The sequence below is a fragment of the Megalops cyprinoides genome, chromosome 9, assembly GCF_013368585.1.
Source record: "Megalops cyprinoides isolate fMegCyp1 chromosome 9, fMegCyp1.pri, whole genome shotgun sequence".
Lineage (NCBI taxonomy): Eukaryota > Metazoa > Chordata > Actinopteri > Elopiformes > Megalopidae > Megalops > Megalops cyprinoides.
Genome location: NC_050591.1, coordinates 2,070,822 through 2,095,573, shown reverse-complemented (window position 1 = coordinate 2,095,573; position 24,752 = coordinate 2,070,822). Strand labels below are relative to the sequence as shown.

The following is a 24,752-nucleotide window of genomic DNA, read 5'->3' as shown; positions in this document are numbered from 1 at the left end:
TGATGTCCTTGCCACCAGGTTACTTCACATTACCCATTACCTTCATTTTGCTAAGTGGATGGTCTCATTCAGAGCATTTTAAAATGTTACCCACTTATACAACTGAATATTCAGGTATAATTACAGAATTCATGTCCAGTGCCTTGCCCAAGGGGAAAACAATAGTGGCCTGCAAGAGAATCAAACTGGCACCCCTGGTTTGCAAGCCTGGCTCCTTACTGCTGTACCACACTGCACAGTTCACCTCTACACAGGAGCTAGTACAGAGAGGTCAAAAATTCCAAATCCACTTTTGTCAAGCGTGCTGACATGAAATGACCATGGCGTGGTGTGCTTTTAAGTCTCCTTTATTCAGTCATATCTACAGGCTAACAGGTAATGGGTTATCCTGTCATTCAATTTCTCACAAAAGCATGTATCATAAATTAGATGTTTGGTCATATTGTATCAACAAAACAAAATGACACCTATCACAACATCCTGCTGTTGCAGCTCCTATTAGAATAGAATCTGAAATGGAGAGATTTTTTCGAGATGACTGTCATTTAGATGAATACGAGCAACAATGCAATGTCAGCTTCTGAAAACGCTTGACGCTATACAACCTAAAAAAAAGAAAAGGCAAGTTCAGCTGCCAAAATAATAAGAATAAGAATAAGAAATACTTTATTAATCCCGAAGGAAATTTGAGTGTCGGGATTAATAAAGTATTTCTTATTCTTATTATTTTGGCAGCTGAACTTGCCTTTTTTTTCCTTGCCAAGGTGTGCTGGTGACTTTCTCTTTGAAGCATTTAAATAAGTCGGCTTGGTCACATTCCCTCTCAGCTTGCCACCACCTCTTCCTGTTGAGCGGGTGTGTGCATAGTTACTCACTTCAGGTTGAGGCTCTCCCATCTCCTCGACCTCATCCAGCTGTCGCACACAGTTTTGCTTGAGGTGAGAGACCTGGCAGTCCCTGCATTGCTGCAAGAGAAGCAGACACCCTGCTCAGCCCAGCACGGGGGGTACCCAGCTGGCTGCCCCACACTCAAGCAGCTACCGCCCCTAAATTTGACTTGCAATGTACTTTGACTTGTATGTAAGATGGATAAGCCTTCCCAGGCCTCAGGGGTCTGGATAGGAATAGAGAGGCACAGGAGGACCCTTACCTCTGGAGGAAGAACTGAGTGTAGTAGTAAGAGATGAAGAAGAGCACCACGGGAACCACTCTAATGAACCATACTGTGGGAGGAAGGAAGGGGCAGAGACAGAGGCCATGTTATATTCACTCAGACTGCCACAGACCAGCTATCCCACACACGGTAAAACTCCCAGCAAGCCACGGCAGCCAGTCCAACCTCAGTGGGGAAGCTGGGAATGATGGTGCAAGTTTCATCAACACACCTTCAGACATGAACTGAATACATGGATACTCCTTTTAACAGCCATGCCTGCTCCTATGGTTTACAACAAAACTTCCAATACAATATGCTAGTGAGACTCTATAGACACATAACTCAGAGTACAGGACATATTATTGCTGGTTTTCCATTCCAAAATGGTCTTCACCCCATGTGTAAATGTGAATTCTTCAGCACGACTACTGAATCTGGTTTATGACAAGTAAAATCCACCATAACCCTGTTTTATGTTACATTTGCAAGTGGTGTTTCCTAATTTTTCATTCACTGACCTGCTGGATAAGTCAAAGCCATTTTTTAACCTGATTTAAAACAACATCTTAACAATATTGAAAAAGGGTAAAAATAAGACTTGAGAAGTGCCCTTCCTGAGAGAATTAATGCCTCCTGTGAAGAAGAAACCCTTTCATCCTTCTCTACATTTCCTGAATGAATATGGGTGTAAGCACTTTCCTGGGACAAGGAAAACAAAGCAAAAGCCTGGCGGTTTCTGAGTCCCAGTGAACAAACAAGGTGGAGGGGTGGAGGACAGGGAGGCCTTTGTGATGTCATGTAAGTGCATACTTGCTGACAGGGGCTGGGTACAGGGGTCGTTTATTGGGAATGCATTCGAGACAGACTCTGCTGTTATCGTTCCAGCACCTTGACTCATGATGGAACAAGAGCAACTCAAACAAGACAAAAAAAACTTGAGAGAATTGGCAGAATTGGCTGAAGCAGAAATTGGGTTCAGACAAAACTGTTAAAACCATAGCATTAGAAGTGCTAATCTAATGCAGTTAAACACAAATCTGAAAGTGGGTTTGCTGCATTCGTCTTTGCCAGTATTGACGAGCACTGTTTGGAGATTGACGGATGGCACGTAGTAACATTAAACTGATGTGCAGGAAGTAACATTAGATATGAAAAAACAACATCTCTATATTTTTAAAGAGCATGACGTTACTCTAACATGAGACCCCCACTCCCATTTATCTTCTAGTTTTAGCACTGCAACAAGTTAAATGTTGCACTATTAAAATTTAGCAATTGATTATAACTGAAGCCAGTGAGCTGTATGGTGGTTAAGGGCAGTCACTTGTAAATCTGTCTTCATTAAAAAAAACAGCAGTGATTGGTAGAAAAGCTTCTGTACTTCCAACTCTTTACAAATGCAGTTTTATAGTAGAACAAATACCACAGTTCAGATTAGTCTGATTCTTGAGATACAGCAGCAATGTTCTGTTTGATTGTGATTTGTACAACAGACTCCCTGGGTGCCTTCAAGAGAAAGCTGATAACTCATCTCTACAAGCTGTATCTCTAGTCTACCATCCTCTCTGTCCTATGTATCCCTATTTTCTGTTTAAAAAAGCACTCTACACTAGTTTAGCATTTAACTCAGTATCTTACTGACCTTTTGTAGTACTTCTCAATAACTACCCTTAGCATCATGGTGCACTTATTTGGAAGTCCCTCTAGGTAAGAGCATCTGCTACATGATGTAGTGTAATGTAATGTAATGTTTGCTTCTAATGAAAACGCAGCATGAGAAATTACTCAGTTCATAGGTTTCTACATGTTTGTGGCTTCCTGTATTAATGTCAAATGCGATTACAAGGGCGATTCCAGCCAAACACAACGTGGTCTGACTCTTTCAGCTTACTTAGGCTGAAACACTCTGAAATGTCTTCAAAGCTCTCCTCCACTTGTTATTTTACAACCCCTAGTATCCACTACAACAATCAACGATTTATTCCCCTTCTTGGCAAACATGTCCATTACAACAAATGTCAGCTATATATAAAACAGTTGAATGAATGAACAGGAATGTTGGGGATGAGACATATGAGTGTGGTTTGCTAAAGCCAGCAGTGTGGTGTCAGTCTAGTGAATCTGTGGGGATGTCCTTATACCATCCCCTGAAGAGTGGTTGTGAATGATAATCACAAAACGTGGGTTGTAAAAGGTTGAGATCCAAAGAGAATTCCAAGGATTCACAGCCCACATATTTTGACAAGCATTAACATGTCATATCTGCGTGTGTCCTTCTGCACAATGTAACTCATATCAGCCAATTGCCAATGACTTCAGCTGAAGTAATTGTACCTACGGTTATGTAAATAAAACCTTCCTGTGCATTTGCTCTGTGGAAGCCCTTACCCAGAGAGACTTACATTCGACCTCTGATGTTTAACAGATTCTCCATTTTGACAGAAGGTATCTACGAAAGCAGTGAAGTAACTCATTATCTCAAAGTCACATAAACCTTTTTCCTTAACTACTGCGGTTCACAGCCAATCGAGACTCATTACACTGACCACTACACTACAATGTCGGATCAAGACAGGGAAAAGGGACTGGGTTAGTAGAGATAAAATGAAAAAATGGAAGTAAGTGAAAAATATTGACAGAAAGTATCACCACATTTTATACATGTAGATGTCATTGTGGTTGTGTGTGTTTGTGAGATTATGTAGGTGCAAGTGTGCACGCACGTGTTTGTCTGTGTGTGTGTGTGTGTGTGTGTGTGTGTATGGGGACACCACTGTTTACAAGAGTTCCATTCATTTGCTGTCTGCATGTGTGTGTATGTGAAAGAGTGAGAGAGAACATGTACTCTCCCTGTGAGAGAGCTTACTTTTCACTATCTTAAGGGACATCTTCACATGTGCCTTCACCTTCTCATCTCTGAGCTGCACTCAATGTCATCCTGGTTAAAAAAAAACAAAGAATATCAACATCATGTTTGTCACTACACCCAGAGCCTCAAAAGATAACAAAATTAACTTCACATCCAACTGCCTAACAAATATTCCATGTACAGTACCAGTTAAAAGTTTGGACACACCAGATTAAGATGATGGGTAACATGCATTAAAAGACATTCTGATCTAAAGACTTATGCTTAAATGCTTGAAATTTGTTTCTTAGACAAATATAAACAGTGAAGTTGATGCCTATGTATAAATTTCTTTCCAAAAAAAAAATGTTAAAAAATATTTTTTGGCTGCTTTGAAGAATGTATATATGCGATAGTTTTGATTTGTTTCTAAAACTTTTTTGGTCACTGCATAATTCCATTTGTGTTATTTCATAGTTTTGATGTCTTTACTATAATTCTAAAATATGGAAAATAGTAAAAATAAAGAAAGAAAAGTGCGTCCAATCTTTTGACTGGTATTGTACATCTTACTCTCACAGATTCAGACAGCAATTAATGATACAAAATGACTTTTACAGGAAGAGATGTAAGAGATATCTTATATATCTAAGCCTATTTCCAGATGCACTCTGGGTAATGACCCTTGGGCTGATGGTGAAAATCTTCTGTTCGAGAAGTGACCTCACTGGGCTGGGATTGGGTAAATGGACCAGTTAGAATGACGGTGCACCAATCAGACTGACAGAAGTGACTGGCGGACACGTGTCTCCAGCTGGAGATCATTTTGATTTCGTACAGTTCTATGTGCCACAGAGACGTCTGCTCCATAGGGCTATGCTTAGGCCCCAGTTTAGAATTATGGATTATGGTGTCAGTGATGTCATGCGTATCTGTAGTGTACATATGGATTACAGTGTAGTTCATCAGCCTTTACATCCAAGGCCAGGACCAGCGTCCATCCCTACCACTAACAAGCAGTTTGTTTACAGGACAGCCCCCATATTTATACAGGAGGTGTAACAAAAGATGCATACACCAAAGAATATATGAATACTTATTGAATAATAAGGAGTTGGGCTGCCAACAATGTTTAGATCTGGTAATTGGGGAGGTCAGGGAGATGTTTGACTTCATTTTTGGTGTTTATGAAACCACTCTTGAATCCATTTAGCAGTGTGTATCAGAGGGAAAATATGAGGAAATATTGAGCAAACAATGTTTGCACCATAGGTTGTACTTGGTCATCTAAAATGGCTTCATGTAATTCTAGCTGTAATTCTACCATGCAGAGTAATAATCAGACCCAATGACTTCCATTAGATGGCTGCCCATACTATAACAGATCCACCATGTTTATCAGTTGGGAGCAGGAGATGTAGGTTGAAGGCTTCCTTTGGCTTTCTCCAAACATAAACCCATTCAGATGTACAGTACCAGTCAAAAGACTCAACACTTTTCCTTATTTTTACTATTTTCCACATTTTAGAATAACAGTTAAGACATCAAAACTATGAAATAACACAAATGAAATTATGCAACGACCAGGGGTGTTACAACAAATCAAAACAAATCTTTTATTTTAGATTCTTCAAAGTAGCCAAAAAATATTTTTTAAAATTAAAATTTTTTTTGGAAAGAAATCAAATACTAACTAGGTGTTAGGAGGTGGGATTGAGGTGGAACTGAGATGCAGTCTAAAGAGGTGGGTCTTCAGACTGTGTTGGAAGATGGCCAGTGATTTGGCTGTCCAAACCTCCGTCGGCAGTACATTCAACCACTGAGGGACCAGTACAGCTATGGATCGTGTCTGAGAGGAGCAACCCCGTCGGCATGGGACGGTTAGTTGCCCCATAGTTGCAGAGCTTAGCAATCTTGATGGAACATGAGGTTTGAAGACAATCATAGGTATGAGGGGGCTGTCCCATTTCAGCATCAAGGTTTTGATCTTGATGCGAGCAACAACAGGAAGCCAATGAAATGAGGAGAGGAGTAACATGGCTACATTTAGGGAGATTGTTGACAAGTCACTTAGCTGCACTCTGAATTAGTTGTAGGGGTTTGATTGCACAGTGTAAGATTATAGTACTTCTAACTTCTGACCAGACGTGGTTCAGAATCAGAGAACTTTTAACCTGATGGCCTTATTATCATAGTTACAAACGAAGCTCCACACCTCTTGGCGCCACGTTACGGTTGGAGCCAAGAGCAATTGATTAAGGCAGGCAACAGCCATCAAGTGTAACATACAACCAGGAGTGGGCAATTGGCAACCATCACCACACAAAGGGGCAGTCAGCATCAAAGGATCCCGCTTTTCATTGGGAACATAGGTTAATGTTGCAACAGTGTAAACCTATTGTTTGTTGCCATTTGTTTCATGGTATAAAAGGCCGATCACGGTAACAGTTCTCTGAGTTAAAGCTTCACAGGCAGAGATGCTATCGGATTCCATCACCAAATAAAGCATTTTCTCGAAGCGCACTTTTTGTCCGGTTCGTTTACTTTTAAAATCAGAAGAAAACCCAACAACAGGCAGGAAGACAAGCAAAGAGAGAGTTACAGTAGTGCAGGCTTGAGAAGACCACGGCCTGAACTAGGAGCTGCACTGAATACATTTTGAGGTACGGGCAAAAATCTGGACACCCAACTCACCACTGCAACCTCCAAAGAGAAGGACAGCTTGCTATCAAGTATTACACCAAAGTTTTTAACAGTGGCATTGGTGAAAAAGCTTGTAGAGTCTAGACTGAGGGAGAGGACTTGAAATGGGGAGGACCTGGATGAAAGGCATCACAGTCTTTGCCAGGTTAAGCTTTAGGCAGTGGTCCACCATCCACTGTGAAATGTCTTTCAGGCAAGTTGAGGTGCATGGAGAAACCTGTGTGTCAGATGGCAGAAAAGACAGGAAGAGTTGCTTGTCGTCACCATAGAAGTGGTACAAAAAGCCATGGGAGGAGATGACAGAGGCAAGAGATTGCATGTAAAGAGAGAAAAGGAGGGGGCCGAGTACAGAGACTTGAGGGACAATTGTAGACAGTTTGTGGGGTCTAGACAACCCACCGTTCCAGGACACCCTGAAAGAGCTTCCCATTATCTTAGCAGGTCCAAACATTTGACTGGTACCGTGGTAAACAGCATATAGAACACCTCATCAGAGAGAGCGTTTGGGCTTTAGACAAAGGAGGTGTGGCTGGAAACACAGTAATTGGCTGACAGTCAAAAATATTAAAATGTTTTACCTCTGCAAGACTACACCTATTTATGTACCCATCTTCGGACAACAAAGGATCTGAACACACCAATCATTCTTTGCCTGGATGTTTAAATAGCCATCACACTAGAGGAGAGCTTTTGTGTGGCTGCTTTAATGTGCACACTGTGGCTTAGAGCAGGCCATGGGATCCGTTAAAGCAGATTCCAGCGCAGATCAAAATAGATTCCACTCAAAAACAAAGCATCTCCCACTCCAATCCACTTGTCTGCTCAAGTTACTGTTTCTACCCTATGAGGGAACTGAAACCACAGCATTAACCTAGCCCAACACACATTTTCTTCTGATTTATAACTGTAAGTGTCTAAGTATTATTTTCTTGCACATAGAGCACAACTATTAATATGGCAAGCAATTCTAAGGCAATTTTGAGTGTGTCAGGTTTTGAAACCCCATGCAGGAGCATAATCCAAAATACCACTAGAGTGGTATCCAGAAAGTTTTTTAGAACATTTTCGTGTGCTGCAAATTTGTTCACATATAATCCCGGTTGTTTGTATATGGTTGCTCTTCAAAGTTTTACTGTAGAGGTTTTAAAACAGATTTGAAATGACTGAATAGAATATTGCACGCTTTTGATAATGTTTTACTGTTTTATCTTAGGCTAAAGGCTCTCCCACAACCCCCTGGCCTCCAGTACCTAAAGCCTTGAGACTGCATCCCAATATCTCTCCTAAAATACCTGAAAAACACCGCATTTGAACAGCTATCAAACTGACACAAACGCTACTCTTTGTGAGATTCACAAAAGCTTTGCCAATTAACAATACTATATCTACAGACCTTTCCATGACCTTTACATGAGCTTCAGTCCAGCTCTGCTGTTAACAATCCAGCACAATGATCCACCTCAGTTCACTGCGATGGCACAGTACTGGTGTCCTCTGAATCGGAGTATTGTAATCACTGCTTCAACAAAAAAAACAATTCCCTTTATGTTTCACAGAGCTGCATATAGAGATGTCATATACTAAGAACCAGCCCAAACGAACTTAACCACAAAAATACTGATGGTTTCCAATACCCTCACACTAAAGAGAATGCAAATTCGGGTTCAAGCTGGAACCGGGTCAAAATGGTTGTTCACAATCTGTTTGTGTGTGTGTGTGTGTGCGTGTGCGTGTGTGTGTGTGTGTATGTGTGTGTCTATGTCTGCGTGTTTTGGCCTTCATCAAATGCTCATTCTGCCTGTTACTGTCTGAATTCTGAGAACTCGTGCATACCTATGCCTTGGATCATTGCCACACCTGGATGAAAATGAAGGTGTTCTTTTCCGGCCACAAGGATCCTCCCTGCAGAAGAAAAGCAGACAGATTAGAAGAGAAGAAGAGAGATCATCTTCAGTGCCTCAGACTTCAGTCTGAAAGTAAACGTCAAACCGTTCAGCGACTGTGCAAATTACACATTAATTTCAGCAGTGTCACTGCTGCAACTGCTAACAAATGAAAGCTGACCATATTCCTCTCATTTACCTGAGCACCTCATTTTAACCTTTGAGAATTTCTTTTTGTGCAAACAGATCATTTGAAATACAGTGTTTTATACTTTATTTTTGTTATTAAAACTATCCTTAATAAATGTCTTAATAAAAAAACAATATTTTACTTTAACTAAAAGTTTAGTTTCTCATTTTTTTTATTCCTCCACAGTATTTGTTAATATTCTATGGCTGTCTTTTAATGATATGCACACATTTAAAAAGCACTCCCTGCTTTAATGTCATTACTCAATGATTTAGGAGATTGCAGAATAGCAGTGATGTGGAGTACACTTTTCTGTTGACAGTAAAATGCAAATAAAAATAAAAAAATAACAGGCCTTTACTTTCTCAAAAACTTAAATATCAGCTTTTTACAAAAAGAAAATGTCAAAAACAGGCAATCAAAACTATTTTAAATATGCTACATTTATTGCTTGTAATCAGTTGTCTGGAAGTGTAAAAATGCACAAATAAAATATAACTAATAAACAACACGTAAGAAACATATTCTATCAACTGATAAAATATCCAAAACTATTTTTGTGGAAATGTTTTCCTGGTACATTTTTCCAATTATGATGGCCTTTAATTTACTTGGTTAGTCTCACCAGCAGTAGTTACATATTGGATGAAATGAGCTCACTACCTCAAATACTGCTTTCACAGCCCCCGCCACAAAAATGCCCAAACAATGTACACCACATTCAGTGTGCCATCAATCAAAGCCCAAGGCTCAATCCACAATGTTATTCTATAAATAAGGAAACAGGAGAAGCTGAACAGAAAAAATTAAAGTGGCTGTACCTTCTGAATATACAGGTCCTTCTCAAAAAATTAGCATATAGTGATAAAGTTCACTATTTTCCATAATGTAATGATAAAAATTAAACTTTCATATATTTTAGATTCATTGCACACCAACTGAAATATTTCAGGTGTTTTATTGTTTTAATACTGATGATTTTGGCATACAGCTCATGAAAACCCAAAATTCCTATCTCAGAAAATTAGCATATCATGAAAAGGTACTCTAAACACGCTATTAACCTAATCATCTCAATCAACGAATTAACTCTAAACACCTGCAAAAGATTCCTGAGGCTTTTAAAGACTCCCAGCCTGATTCATTACTCAAAACCGCAATCATGGGTAAGACTGCTGACCTGACTGCTGTCCAGAAGGCCATCATTGACACCCTCAAGCAAGAGGGTAAGACACAGAAAGAAATCTCTGATCGAATAGGCTGTTCCCAGAGTGCTGTATCAAGGCACCTCAGTGGGACGTCTGTGGGAAGGAAAAAGTGTGGCAGAAAACGCTGCACAACCAGAAGAGGTGACCGGACCCTGAGGAAGATTGTGGAGAAGGGCCGATTCCAGACCTTGGGGGAGCTGTGGAAGCAGTGGACTGAGTCTGGAGTAGAAACATCCAGAGCCACCGTGCACAGGCGTGTGCAGGAAATGGGCTACAGGTGCCGCATTCCCCAGGTCAAGCCACTTTTGAACCAGAAACAGCGGCAGAAGCGCCTGACCTGGGCTACAGAGAAGCAGCACTGGACTGTTGCTCAGTGGTCCAAAGTACTTTTTTCGGATGAAAGCAAATTTTGCATGTCATTCGGAAATCAAGGTGCCAGAGTCTGGAGGAAGACTGGTGAGAAGGAAATGCCAAAATGCCTGAAGTCCAGTGTCAAGTACCCACAGTCAGTGATGCTCTGGGGTGCCATGTCAGCTGCTGGTGTTGGTCCACTGTGTTTTATCAAGGGCAGGGTCAATGCAGCTAGTTATCAGGAGATTTTGGAGCACTTCATGCTTCCATCTGCTGAAAAGCTTTATGGAGATGAAGATTTCATTTTTCAGCACGACCTGGCACCTGCTCACAGTGCCAAAACCACTGGTAAATGGTTTACTGACCATGGTATTACTGTGCTCAACTGGCCTGCCAACTCTCCTGACCTGAACCCCATCGAGAATCTGTGGGATATTGTGAAGAGGAAGTTGAGAGACACCAGACCCAACACTGTGGATGAGCTTAAGGCCGCTATCGAAGCATCCTGGGCCTCCATAACACCTCAGCAGTGCCACCGGCTGATTGCCTCCATGCCACGCCGCATTGAAGCAGTCATTTCTGCAAAAGGATTCCCGACCAAGTATTGAGTGCATAACTGAACATAATTATTTGAAGGTTGACTTTTTTTGTATTAAAAACACTTTTTTTTTATTGGTCGGATGACATATGCTAATTTTTTGAGATAGGGATTTTTGGTTTTTCTTTACTTTTTTGCCAAAATCATCAATATTAAAACAATAAAAGGCTTGAACTACTTCAGTTGTGTGTAATGAATCTAAAATATATGAAAGTCTAATGTTTATCATTACATAACAGAAAATAGTGAACTTTATCACAATATGCTAATTTTTTGAGAAGGACCTGTATGGCTGTACAGAAAAGGCTGTACCTTTTCTGAATAACATTTTAGTCAAAATGGTAACTATGTATTTTTTGGGCTCCAAATGTCAAAGACGAGGAAACAACCAAGCCACGGCACTGTACAAACAGACCCTACCCTGTGCTGATTACTGCCACGGTCTGCATGGTTTTTCGCATATTGCTATTTTTATAATGTTCACCCACACTGGAGTCGGGTTGGATGACCCACCGGGAGATAATCCCTATGCTGGTGCTTCTGTTCAGTGTCTCCCAGATCAGCCGCGGAGTTCTCAGGCAAGCCAAGGGTCAGGCCGCAAACAATAACAGTGCAATGGCCTGAGTCATATCTGAACTCATGGCAACACCCTGCACTGGAGACACATCCGCCTTCTGTGTCCTTTTACACGATAAATAGTGAGGCAGTGCAAATGGACTCACATAGACACACACACACACACACACACACACATACAGTGAAGATGCAATCTTAACTATGGTCATTTCTCCTTCCTGTTTTTATTTGTATAAATGATTTCTGTATTGTGTTAAATGGTTAGCCACTTCCACATCTTCCGTCATTTAGGTAGACAAGGTTAAAAAAAAAGTTTGTCAAAAAAAAGTTTGATGATGGTAGGGTACTTGGAATTGATAAGCAGAATCAGAATCGATAAAATTCAAAGGATACCCCACAACTAGGAAGGGTTGTTTCATACATTTTAGTCCTTCTATTAACTAGTCTCTCTCTTTTACTATTGCCTGTGCCTGTTTGACCTATTTATAATAAATTTTGCATTTTCAACAGCTAGCTGTTTCATACAGGGTGGCGGCGGAGCAGGTTCCCTAGCCAAGATGGGATGAACCTACGTTTTTTACAGTTTATGAAATAGTTTTTCTGCATCAGTGCATTGCAGGTGAGGTGCAGGCAAATGAGAGCAGGAGAGTGTTAGCCTGTGGCCTTGGACACAGGAGGCTGCAGTGCCAGAAGCACTGTACCTAAGTATGGGAGCGCAGTCTTGGCAGCTTGGCACTCCATGGCAGGTGGGGAGCTGGTAGGCAGTGGCTCATGTTGTCTGGAGGATGAGGTGTCTGCAGTGGACCATAGACAAGCTGGGGACAGTGGCTATACACAGACTTGCAATGTGTCTGCGTCAAGGCTCAGGCAAGGACTCAGGCACGGACCACGGGAGCTTCGGGTTCCAAGCGTCTTAAATGAAATCGTCAGGCAGATCGCTAATCAGAAACGGGCAGGGTCGAAAACCGGAAGGCAGTCCGTGGACAGAACGAGGATCGGAACCCGGAGCAGGCAGGGTCGGGAACCGGACAGGCAGACAATCAGGCGAACGTGGCAAGGCGGCAGGCAGGGTACGAGCAGGGTCAAAAACGAGGAACACGCAGACAGAGGCAAAAAGCAAACGGCGGGGAAGAAACAGGAGAAACACAGTGACGAACTAGCAACAGGACAGGGAAAAGCAGGGAAGATATAGGGCAGGGCTGGCGAGGGGATGGGAAGCAGGTATGCAGGCAATCAGGCAGGCGGAGACTGGGCGGGGAGCGGGGCAAGACAAAAACACAAGGAAAACAAAAGCACATGGGCAAGGAAAAACAAAAACACAACAGCTAAGGAGGCGGAGCACTGACAGTCTGGAAGGGTGTATGTCATTAATCATCTAAAGGACTCTTAAAACTGGGGAGGTTGGTCATTGTTATAAGCAGCTTGTCAGTGTGTTCTGTGGGCTGGCTGAGGGGCATTAGTGCACAGGGCCCTGTGTGTATCTCTGTTTTCACTTACAAAGAATCTTTCTTATGGGGGAGAGTTCAGCCAGTTCCTTCACTCATACACGCACAACACACACACACACACACACACATGTGCATACACTCACTGAGCACTTTATTAGGAACACTATATTAATACTGGGTAGGGCCTCCCTTTGCTCTCAAAACAGCCTCAATTCTTCGTGGCATGGATTCCACAAGAATCCATTGATTCTTGGGAGATCCTTTCAGATTGTGGTCCGTGTTGACAGGATTGCATCATGCAATTTCTGCAGAATTGTCAGTTGCACATTCATGCTGCAAATCTCCCGCTCTACCACATCTCAAAGGTGTTCTATTGGATTCAGATCTGGTGACTGGGAAGGCCACTGAAGAACATTGAACTCACTGTCATATTCATGAAACCAGCTTGAGATGACTTTTGCTTTGTGACATGGTGCATTATCATGCTGGAAGCAGGCGTTACAAGATGGGTAAATTGTGGCCATGAAGGGATGTACATGGTCAGCAACAATAAATAGGTTGTGGCATTCAAGCGATGATTGATTGGTATTAACGAGCCCAAAGTGTGCCAAGAAAACATTCCCCCACACCATTACACCACCGCCACCAGCCTGGACTATTGGCACAAGGCAGGTTGGGTCTATGGATTCATGCTGCTGGCGCCAAATTCTGACCCTACCATCTGTGTGCCTCAGCAGAAATCGAGATTCATCAGACCAGGCTACATTTTTTCAGTCTTCAACTCCAGTTTTGTTGAGCCTGAGAAACTGTCCAATTGGCTAACAAAACAATTGACAGTTGACCGTAGGCATGCATACACAACAAGATTGAACAGCAGGGAGGCAATGTTCCGCTTAGGAGCCCAAGCCATTACCGTGTATGCTACAAAAATGATCTGCATCCATGCTGTTTTATGAGGAGTGAGCTTTCAAAACACTGAGCTCCTTCATCTCTGAAGGCTGCAACATTATGGACGACGGCATCCCAAACTTGGGGGCTTAACTGGAAAACTTGTTTGTGTGTTTTTAAACTGAGGAGAATTTCATTAACAGACACACACGTACTCATCACAACTTTAACCTGTTCAGCCTCTTTTTGATAAGGCATGGAAAATACGGACCTTGCCATAAACAGGAGGTGGAGATGCATTTTTCAGACAACTCAGATAAATGTTGAGTGAGAGCTGCATAGGAAGATCTGTCTATTGTTAATACAGAAAATGTAAAGACAAAGACAAAAGCATCCTTAAAACACTCAAACATTTAATAATAAACAGTTATCAAAATAATGAACAATAATATATGAACACAACATATTAGTAACACATTTCAGTTCTGGGTTTTTAAAGTTTTTAAAGCATAGTTTTATACATTTATACAAAGTACACCATGACAGGAACAGGCAACAGTGAGGAGGGTGGTGCTGGAGGGCTGTTACATCCTTGGCCTGCCAGCTACGCCCCTGCCCTTGGCTCAACTGTGCATGCTGGTGGAGCTGTGTGGCAAGCCGCAAGCTTAAGAGAGCAAAATACAGAACCGTGCGCAACCCTGACCAGGAAGGAATGAGGAAGCCGGCTTTGTTTCTCACCTTGGAACAACAAACGATGGTAGGAAGGATCACAGACAACTCCTAGTTGACTTTAGAAATTATCAATACCAATAAGCACCAGAATCAGAACACCTAACCCCTCAAGAGAGCTCCAGGACTTTAAGTTTACCAACTCTCCCTTCCTCTGTTACTTCCCCAAACAAACCCTTCAAATTGCATCATCCTGTGTCTAGTTCTTGATTTTATTCCATGCTGCCAGTTGAGCAATGCCCACACCCTGAGACAGCATATTCTACTTCTGCATTCTACTTTGTTTTTTTCAAAACCGGCTCTTCATGATCCCAGCGCAAGCCAAGAGACCATATGGTGTATGGTTTTATCCATGTGCCCACATAGGCTTGGTTAGCGATTAGGCTTGTTTGTTCTGGGAGTGGGAAAGGGCTCGTTGCTTGCCAGACTTCCTGTCTGGACTGGCTTGACCAGGACGTAGTCCTGACCACTACTTGGTCCTCCATCTCTAAACTAACAGAGCAAACACCAGGGGGCACGTGGTGGCGAGAGCCACACTAGAGTCCTCTCCACATACAGCTCACAATGAGTAGAATTTTTTTTTAAAGGGTCAAAGTTCAAAAATTTCCGGGCCCATGGACATGAAATGTACATACTGTACATTTCAGACTGATTGTTTTTCAATAAAAAAATTGTCATAATATTCTATAATGATGGTCTATAAAAACACCTAAGGTGAAGGTTTAACATAGAGGTCAGTTGGTATGTATTTGCCTGCTCAAGCATGGTTTGATGTTTCCTGTATGTACTGCTGTCTGTGGGGCCTTATTATGTGCACTAATGTAACTGTGCTCTGCATGTCGCTCTGAAGAGCTAAGAGCATCTGCGATGTAAATGTCTAAGTAGAGCGTGCCCAAAAACCTGTAATGTTTATTCTGAAAACACCCTGCTTCTTGGAGCTCACCATCATGTATAAACAGGACCAGATGTCTGGGCATTTGGCTTACAAAAAAAGAAAAAAATACATCCATAAAAAGAAACAATGCCACAAATAGCTGAAACCCGTTCAGATCAGAACTGCTCTATATCACATGGGTCAAGGCTCAGAGTTCACTTCAGCTCTCGGCACCCTTTACTGTTTAAAAGATTTGTCTCCCATGCACAACCGCAAAGAAATGAAGATGTTCTAGAAACTTGGTCTTTGATAAACGTTTTCTTTTTACTGAATACCAAATACTATTTCAATATGATGATTCAAGGTTCGATATTTGCAGTAGCAATACCAATGTTTAGCTTTAGCTATTTTGTTTGTAAGAACTGAGCATGCTTATTACTGTCAACGGCCCCCTAATTAATTAGGGGTGAATTCATTCAGACAAGACATGACACATCAACACATGACATCTTTTGAGGAAAAACATTCATTTTAAAGTGGCAGTGTAATCTGGGGTTGCTGAAGTTCTCTGTAATAATTAAACGGAGGGAGATGTGGAAAAAGCCAGCTCCTGAAAAGACATGTACCAACTATCTTTCCCCTATTGAACACAGACCCTGGGTGAACCCGTTTTGAGCCCTCTGAGATGAGCTTCTATGTGATTCACAGAAGACAACATGGTCAGACAGTCAAAGAAAGCTTCTGCAAGTAGCACATTAACACAGAATCCAGGACCTATCAGGTGCTCCTCCACGGTCCTTCAGACGCATATTGCAGGATGCTTAGCTCTCAGGGTGGCCGTCCTATTTCAATGAGGCCTACCGAATTACAACTGGATATTCATGATTTTGCCTTGGGGCATTGCTTACCCTACATTTACATTTTACATTTATTCACTAAATTTATCTTGAATAGGATTACCTTTCAGAGTGGCGGTCCAATCACAGGGGATAATGTTAGCATTTCCTCACTCTCCACACCCTGGCCCAGAGGCAAACAGTGTGTGACAGACAGAACAAGGACCAGGCACTGCCCTGCAATATCTGCCCCGACCCCCTGACTCTACATGTCTGCCAATTGTCTCAGTCTTGTGATGGAACAGAACACTTGGAGAGAAAAGGGCAATATCTTGCTGATTGAGACATGGAGGGCTAGCACACATGGCTACCCATGTGACAGGGTGCCTGTCTAACTGCTGAATGTGGCTGTCCTTTTCAATAGCTGTGATGCACAATAAAAGCATGTGCAGGAGGAAGTATTTCCAGACATGCTTGTCTTTCACAGCCCAGCCCCAAAGCTCCATGAACAATTTAACCCTTCAAAAATACACAGAAAATTATAATATTGGACAAAAAAAGAATCAGGTTTTGTAGCTAACACCTGCTAACATCTGAAAGTGTCCATGTCAAAAGCCCCCCAAGCCTGTTTTGACAGGGGCAGGAACATTCTAATCCCAACTGATGGATCCAGCATGAGGTAAAACAGATCCGCAAGAATGGCTTGGGGACAGATGTTATCTTCGTGATCTTGGCTGTTTTGTAAATCACCACCAAACCACTACACTGGTCTCCAGTGTTTCCCACACATTGACTTTACTTGGGCAGGCTGCCCAGGTATATTAACGGCCGCCAAAGTATATTTGGCGACCCATTTTAGCATTTTTTATTTCTTTTATCCGTCCAGGAAAACCCCATCTGTGTTCAATTATCTAGTGGATAATCTCTCCTCCCTCTACCCCTCCCATACCTGTTCATTGTGCTATCACGAGTAGGGCTGTGACGACAACTGCATCACCGCAATACCGCGGTCATGAGACGCCTACCGCGGGGTTGAGCTCATCACTGCATCACCGCAATTATTTATTTATTTTAGGGCTATCAACGTTAAAGCGTTAACGCTTGTTCGCAATTAATCTGGAAACTTTAACGTGTTAATGTTTGACCGCAACTTCCTTCCGTAATTCCAGCACAGATATTTACCTGGCTAAATTACTGAAAGGCGTGGCAAACGCAGATGTGCTGAACGGCAAATTTCGTTTTAACCCTTTCGCATGTAACTTATTTGTTATGGTATGTAGCGCGCATGTTACCTTACATGGTTCGTTATGTGTAGCTCCTCTGGTAGTAAAGCATGAGGCCCGAGATCGTTTTAAATACAGGGTTTATTCATCATAGTTCCCGACCAACCCGTGAGAACTAAAAGAAAATAAATGACAAATAAATGCGACAATACACACCCGCAGCTACGTACAAATTACAATAATTACATTAATACACATACCTCGTAGGCTGCACACTACCATAAGGGCTATATCTTGTTCTTTTCTTCTTTCTTCATCTTCTTTGGTTTGATAGTTTACCTTAACTCTTCCTTTGTTTGATAGTTTAATTTAACTCATCTTACCTTAACTTGTGTGGAGACAATGGACAGTGTTGTTTCTCCCTTGCCATGCTTGTCAGGTGGTGTATCACAAAAAAGGACCCGTGTAAAACAAAATAATGAACCCCGCCTTAACTTAACAGGTAGGTAGGAACCAAAAAACACAAAAAATATTAAACTGACATGTGAGGCAGTTACACTCCCACCAAAATCACATGTGATTTCGTAGATCCACATAAGAACTATACAAAGTGTATGAACATTAATTTAGAATATTTTCATTGGACATATCAATTATCTATCAGTAGAGACAAATAATAAACTAAATGGAAGAATGATGCACTATTGTCTTCAGTCTGCCTCCAATAGCAGGACTGTCTTCTGAATAGGCCTTTCTAAGTAGACTGGTTTTGAGGTGCGCCTTCCTCTTCCATCCAATGTTGAATCACTGAGCAACAACTTGAGTGTTCTCACCTTTCCGTCCCTTCCAGGATAAACTTGCATAACCCTTGCCAACTTCCACTTATTCCGTGGCATCCCATCATCCTTCAGAAGAACGATGTCATTCACCTGCGCATTCCTGCAGTCTTTGTCCCACTTCTATCTGTGTTGGAGATTTAGCAGATATTCCTTCTTCCAACGTAACCAGAAGTTGTTGGCCAGGAGTTGAACTCGACGCCATCGCTTACGCAGGTAAAGATCTTCCCTGACGAACTTCCCTGGGGGAGGTGATATGATTGTGGACTTCATGGTCAGGATATGGTTTGGTGTTAATGGCTCTGGACTGGATGAATCATTCAGGTTATCAGTAGTCAGTGGTCTACTATTCACCACTGCCATGACTTCATATAGGAATGTTCGTAGAGAGGAGGAGTCAAGTTGCTTAGCAGACTGGTCTAGGATAGACATCAAAACGCTTCTGACAGTGCGAATCTGTCTTTCCCAGACTCCTCCCATGTGGCTTGATGCTGGAGTATTAAAGATGAACTCACATCCTCTCTCCTTGAGTTCTTCTTGTTCCATCTCTCTTAGTGTTTCAACAAACTCTCGCCTGGCACCTACGAAGTTTGTCCCTTGATCACATCTGATCTGCCGCACGGCTCCACGAATGGCAATGAATGAGCGCAGGGCGTTAATGAAGGCATCTGAGGTAAGGTCATCGAGCATCTCAATGTGAATTGCTCTGGAACACATGCAGGTGAGTAACAGTCCATACCTTTTCAACTCTTTCCTCCCTTCCTTGATATAAAATGGGCCGAAACAATCCATGCCACAATAAGTGAATGGAGGTGTGGCTTCTGTTCGGTCTACAGGAAGGTCTGCCATCCTTTGCTGCTCCATGCCTCTTCTAGACTTCCTGCACTTGGTGCATTTGTAAATGTGGGATGAGACCAACTTGCTGCATCCGATTTAATCCATGCAACTTGGACTTATTTTGTGTCTCCTTGTTATTCTGGAGATAATGGATTTCTTGAGAGAAGTTGATTTCTTGAACCATCTTGATTATGGCTAGCTGTGCTTCACTCCTTTCCTCTAAACTGGTGACTTCACAGGACCGTGACCTCTGACCCTTGACTTCTTTAGCAAGGCGCTTCAGTCTAGCAATGGCCTTCACGAGTCTTGACCAATCGGAGAACTTGTGTAGGCGACCCAACAGTGACCTCACCTCCTTTGCCTGCGTCTCATAAACGTGGACCTTCTTGAGTTCTGGATCACTAATTGGAATCTCTTCTACCTTGACATCTCCACTTGGTAGATCCTTCTGCCAAAGCATGTCTGGGCCTGTGAACCAGTTAGAAGTTAGCAACTGGTCAGCTGAGAGACCTCTTGAGGCGTGGTCAGCTGGATTTTCCTCTGAACTCACGTACCTCCATTGCTCAGACTCTGTGCTTTGCTTAATACGTTCCACACGATTAGCCACGAACACATGATATCTTCTAGCTTCATTACTGATGTAACCCAGCACGATCTTCGAATCTGTCCAGAAGACTTCTTGTGTGCATTCCACTTCCAGCTCTCTTTTGAGCATGTCACTGACTCTCACCGATACTACTGCCGCTGACAGTTCTAGCCTCGGTATGGTGGTTACCTTAGTAGGAGCAACCCTTGACCTCCCCGTGACTAGACTACAGTGCACTTCACCTGATGTACTGATCGCCCTGAGATATGAACATTCTCCGTATCCTGACGCACTGGTGTCGGAGAAATGATGCAACTCGTAGTGCAGGACCTTGAAGTCTGGTGGAACATAGCACCTCTGGATCTTCACACGAGCCAGGTTTTTCAGGTCTAAGAGCCAGAATTCCCATAGGGGCCGCAGGTCGTCAGGTAAGGTGTCATCCCAACTGAGTTTGTCACGACACATCTGCTGCACAATCCTTTTTCCTACCAGGATGAACGGCGCCACAAATCCGAGCGGGTCAAATACTGAGGCGACCGTAGACAAGACTCCTCTTCGGGTGAGTGGGTTCCCCTTGACAACTACACGGAACTGGAATTCATCTGAGGTGACACACCACTGAACACCAAGTGCTCTTTCCATATGATGTTCACCAAGTGCCATATCCAGATCCTTGGCAGCCTCAACACGTTCCTCCTTAGGGATTGTGGCCATGACTTCTTCACTGTTTGAGATGAACTTATGTAGTCGGAGTTTCCCTGTACTGCAGAGTTCTCTCGCCTCTTTCACAAGCTGGATAGCTTGCCTTTCTGATGTGACACTTGCTAGGCCATCATCAATGTAAAAATTTCTTCTGATGAATTGGATGGTGTCATCACTGAATTTACCCCGCCCTTCATCAGCAAGATGTCTTAATCCAAAGTTGGCGCAGCCAGGGGATGAGGCTGCACCAAACAGGTGAACTCTCATTCGGTAGGTAGACGGTCAAGCTTCCAGATTTCCACCCTCCCACCAAAGGAATCGTAAGTAGTCTTGGTCTTCTACCTTCACATGGAATTGGTGAAACATGCATTCGATGTTGCACATTATCGCCACATGACCTCTACGAAAACGACAAAGGACACCAACCAAGTTGTTTGTCAACTCTGGGCCAGTTAGTAGATGGTCATTCAAGGAAGTCTCCTGAAACCTTGCAGAGCAGTCAAAGACGACGCGAATCTTTCCGGGTTTCTGTGGATGATACACCCCGTGATGGGGAATGTACCACACCGGAGCCTTGTTGATGTCTTCTTCAAGAACCATTTCTGCATCTCTGCGAGCTATGATGTCATCCATGAAGGTTTTGTAGTCCTTGTAGTACTGTTCATTTCCTTTCAGCTTCCTTCCTAAGCATTTTAGACGGTGTATGGCACATACTTTGTTGTTTGGCAAACTAGGTCTCTCTTTCTTGAAAGGTAGCGGCATCTCATAGTGACCATCATCATTGAGCCTGATGCTCCCTTGCATCTGTGATAGGAATCGAAGGTCTTCTTGTGAGATGCTAGTATCATCTGAAGCCTTTTCAATGAAGTCTGACTCCAGGACCTTGATGATGTCAACTGGTGGGACCACTTCCTTGATCTGTGTTCTACAGACATAATGCACTTCACTTGTGTGGTCTGAAGCTGACTGACAATCTGGAATGACTTGCTTCACAACCACTTGGTGGCTCACTCCAACTGCATCTCCATAATCGAGACAAGGGTTGCCATAGCCTACTATGCTCCAGCCTAAGTCTGTTCTCAATCCGAATGGCTGATTTCCTTCACCAGGCACCACTTGTCTTGGGACAAGAGCTTGAGGACAGTTGTAGCCAATTAACAAGCTAACATCGCAACTTTGTGGAGGAGCTATATCAGCTGCGATATGTTCAAGGTGAGGCCAAGCTTTAGCCGTTTCTGGTGTGGGAATATGCTCTCTGTTTGCAGGTATGAAGTCTCTTGTGTAGGTGACTGGCAGAGGAATTACCTTATCTGAGTAAAATCCCCTAACTTGCAGTCCAGCTACTCTACGACAGGGCACAGTTGTGTTTCTTGAGGCCATAGTGGAGAGCTTTAACTGAACTGGTTCATTTTTTGTGTGCAGAGCCCTTGCAGTTTCCTCAAGGAGGAAGGTTGTGTCACTCTGCGTATCTAGAAGGGCATACACAAGAATTTCACAATCAGGCTCAGTTATAGCTGACACCCACAGTGGGATGATGGTGGATGTATGAGTGTCCTTGATATTCTGTATGACTCTGTTTGATGTTGCCTCAGAGGGGAATCTCATGCCTTGTCGCTGTTCAGCGTTTCCTTCTTTAAGTCTGTCATAGTCATTTGCTCCATTAGTCTTTGTTAACGTCTTTCTTTCTTTAGTGCGGTTATCATGGAGACAAGTTGGATGTCTTTTCTCGCATTTGTTGCAGGTTTGCCTCCTTTCACATTCCTTTGAGCGATGCCCAGATTCCAAACAGCCGAAGCACAACTTCCTTTCCTGAACAAACTTCACCCGTGCAGAGACCGTTTCAGTCATGAACTTGTGACACTTCAGTAGACTGTGACCTGTCTTCTCACAGAAGACACAGCTTGTGACAGCAGTATTTGCACCTGAGTTTGTTGCCAGCACCTTTGCTCCAAGCCCTCTGTTCCTTGAAACCCTGTTCTTCTCGCTTTCACCTGGCTTTAGAGCAAGCAAAGATGTTATTGGGTTACATGCGATTTTGGCTTCACGTGTGAGGAACTCAACAAAGTCACTGAAGCTTGGAAACATGCAGCGTTGCTCTTGCACTTCCATGACTCTCCTATTCCATCTGGTGGTCAGCCAATCTGGAAGTTTAGCAAGGATCTTCTGATTTTCATTGCAGTCATTAAGAACCTCAAGACCCTTGATTTGAGACATCGCTGCTTCACAACTGCGGAGGAAGTCAGCAAGTTCTTGAAGTTCCATACTGCCTTTGGGGTTTATCTTGGGCCATGCATCAAGCCTGTCTCTGAAAGCTTTAGCGATGAGGAATGGATTGCCATATCTTTCTTCTAGCACAGTCCATGCTGCACGATAAGCTGACTCTGTGCCTAGCAGGAAGTAGCTGTCTATGGCTTTCCGAGCTGCACCACTCACATACTTTCGGAGATAATATATCTTTTCTTCACCTGGTATGTTTTTCCTGTCAATGAGTGTCTGAAAGGAAACCTTCCAATCATTAAATCTGAGTGGGTCACCGCTGAAAGTTGTTGGTTCAGGTATAGGAAGGCGACTTGCACTTATGGATTCTGCAAACACTCTCACAAGAGCTGCTGTGCTATCTCCTTGACTTAGCAATGTTGTAGCTTGAGGTGGAGGGTGATAGTGTGGCAAGTCATTTTCCCTTTTTATGTTTTCCTCCTCCTTAACAGAGACATGTTGATGGAGCAGCTCATCAATCTCATCATCTGAGCATTCTTTCTGCTCATATACTTGTTGTCGTGCTTTGGCAGCCTTTAACTTGCTTATTGTCTCTAGTCGTTCTACTTCTCTGCGCTTGGCCTCTATCAACCTTTGCCTCTCTGCATTTTCAGCCTCAAGTTGTTCAAGCTCTTTAATATGGCATTCTTTCTCCAGCAGTACCTGCAATGCAGCTTCATTGGCGGCAACTTCAGCAGCAGCCTCCTGTCTGTGAGCAGAATACCTGCTTGAACGTCTGGATGTCACCCTTGAGCTGTTTCGAGTATGAACTGACAACATGGAAGACTTGGTACGGTGAGATGTGATGCTTGTTCTATCTGATGCTGCAGATGTAAATACAGATTCTTTATCTGACTCTTTCCTGTCTTGTTTTTCAGTTCTTTGATCTACATCACCTTCTGTGTTTAGATAACTTTTTGCAGTTTTGATTAATTTCTTCGTTACTGCTGCACAGGTATCTATTCTGCGACGTGTGTCAGGATCTGGTATTTCAATGCGTCTCAACTCTTCATAAACCTCATTCAGGTTCTGTGCAGCATTGTTCACCTTAGTAATGTGTTCCTGCAGCAGGCTGTTAGGGCACTCGCCACTCAGTGCTCCTTTAGCATCCTTAATGATAGCTTTCCACTTCTCGTAGCTCACACTGAAACGGTGTTTAGCCTTTCTTACTTGCTCCTTGTGCAATTCTTGGCCCTTTTCAGTTAACTTGCGAGCCCTTTGGCTTGTTTGTGGCTCTGGAGAAGAGGCTTGGTAATCATCTTCGATGTCTTCAGCATCACCATTTATGTCTCTAACAGATAAAGGCTTTTTACTCATGTTGCTTCAGTTAGTAAATGTAATATTACCCTTAGCGGTATAGTACTTGGGCAAATAACCTTAGTGTAGTTGAATCAACACTCTCCTTTAACATATAACAGCTGGCAATACCTTTCTGTTCAATAATTGGCTTATTCACTTATAACCTTATTACCATCACGGCTAATTAAATCAAATAGGTGTTGCCTCTAACACAGGTAAGTTACAAATGCATTAAACACTAGCAATGCACCTTTACAATGCAACTACTGTGGTGCTGATCCAAATTAATATTACCACCAATTGTTTTAACACAACCTTTTTACAGTGTAACTGTCAATGAACGTAATCTCTGAATCAACGTAATGGGTAAATGAACTTCAACGGACTTCAGCGAGTAAAGGTAAGTAAATAATAACAAATGTATAATTTCTCAGTCTCTTGCGCAAAGCACTCAAAGTCTCTTAGTTACACTAATAGCACCGTGAAACTCCCGCGGCTGCTTCCTCAGTTGCTGCGGGAATGGTGGTGATGAAGCACCCGTGACGTGGAGAGGCTTATCCCATCCGTGTATCACCGTGCTCTGTGATGTCCTCCTCGGCTACTCGCGCGAAGCAGACGAGTTCTCACTGTAGCTCCTCTGGTAGTAAAGCATGAGGCCCGAGATCATTTAAATACAGGGTTTATTCATCATAGTTCCCGACCAACCCGTGAGAACTAAAAGAAAA

The 24,752-nt window shown here is 42.8% G+C and overlaps 1 protein-coding gene across 5 annotated transcripts in view; it reads right to left on the bottom strand.

Annotated features, from left to right (window-relative positions):
• The window catches only part of st3gal4 (ST3 beta-galactoside alpha-2,3-sialyltransferase 4), a 68,222-nt gene that overhangs the window by 25,860 nt on the left and 17,610 nt on the right, over positions 1-24,752 (bottom strand). For 3 of the 5 annotated variants that reach the window (XM_036536096.1, XM_036536100.1, XM_036536098.1), the window contains exons 2-5: positions 8,541-8,609; positions 4,023-4,094; positions 1,151-1,223; positions 876-965 (exon numbers count right to left, since the gene is read on the bottom strand). In XM_036536096.1, the coding sequence (XP_036391989.1) occupies positions 876-965; positions 1,151-1,223; positions 4,023-4,044 (185 nt within the window). In that variant the 5' untranslated portion in view covers positions 4,045-4,094; positions 8,541-8,609. Of the gene's footprint in view, positions 1-875; positions 966-1,150; positions 1,224-4,022; positions 4,095-8,100; positions 8,224-8,540; positions 8,610-24,752 lie in introns of all 5 variants that reach the window. The other 2 variants (XM_036536097.1, XM_036536099.1) reach the window with 2 other exon arrangements.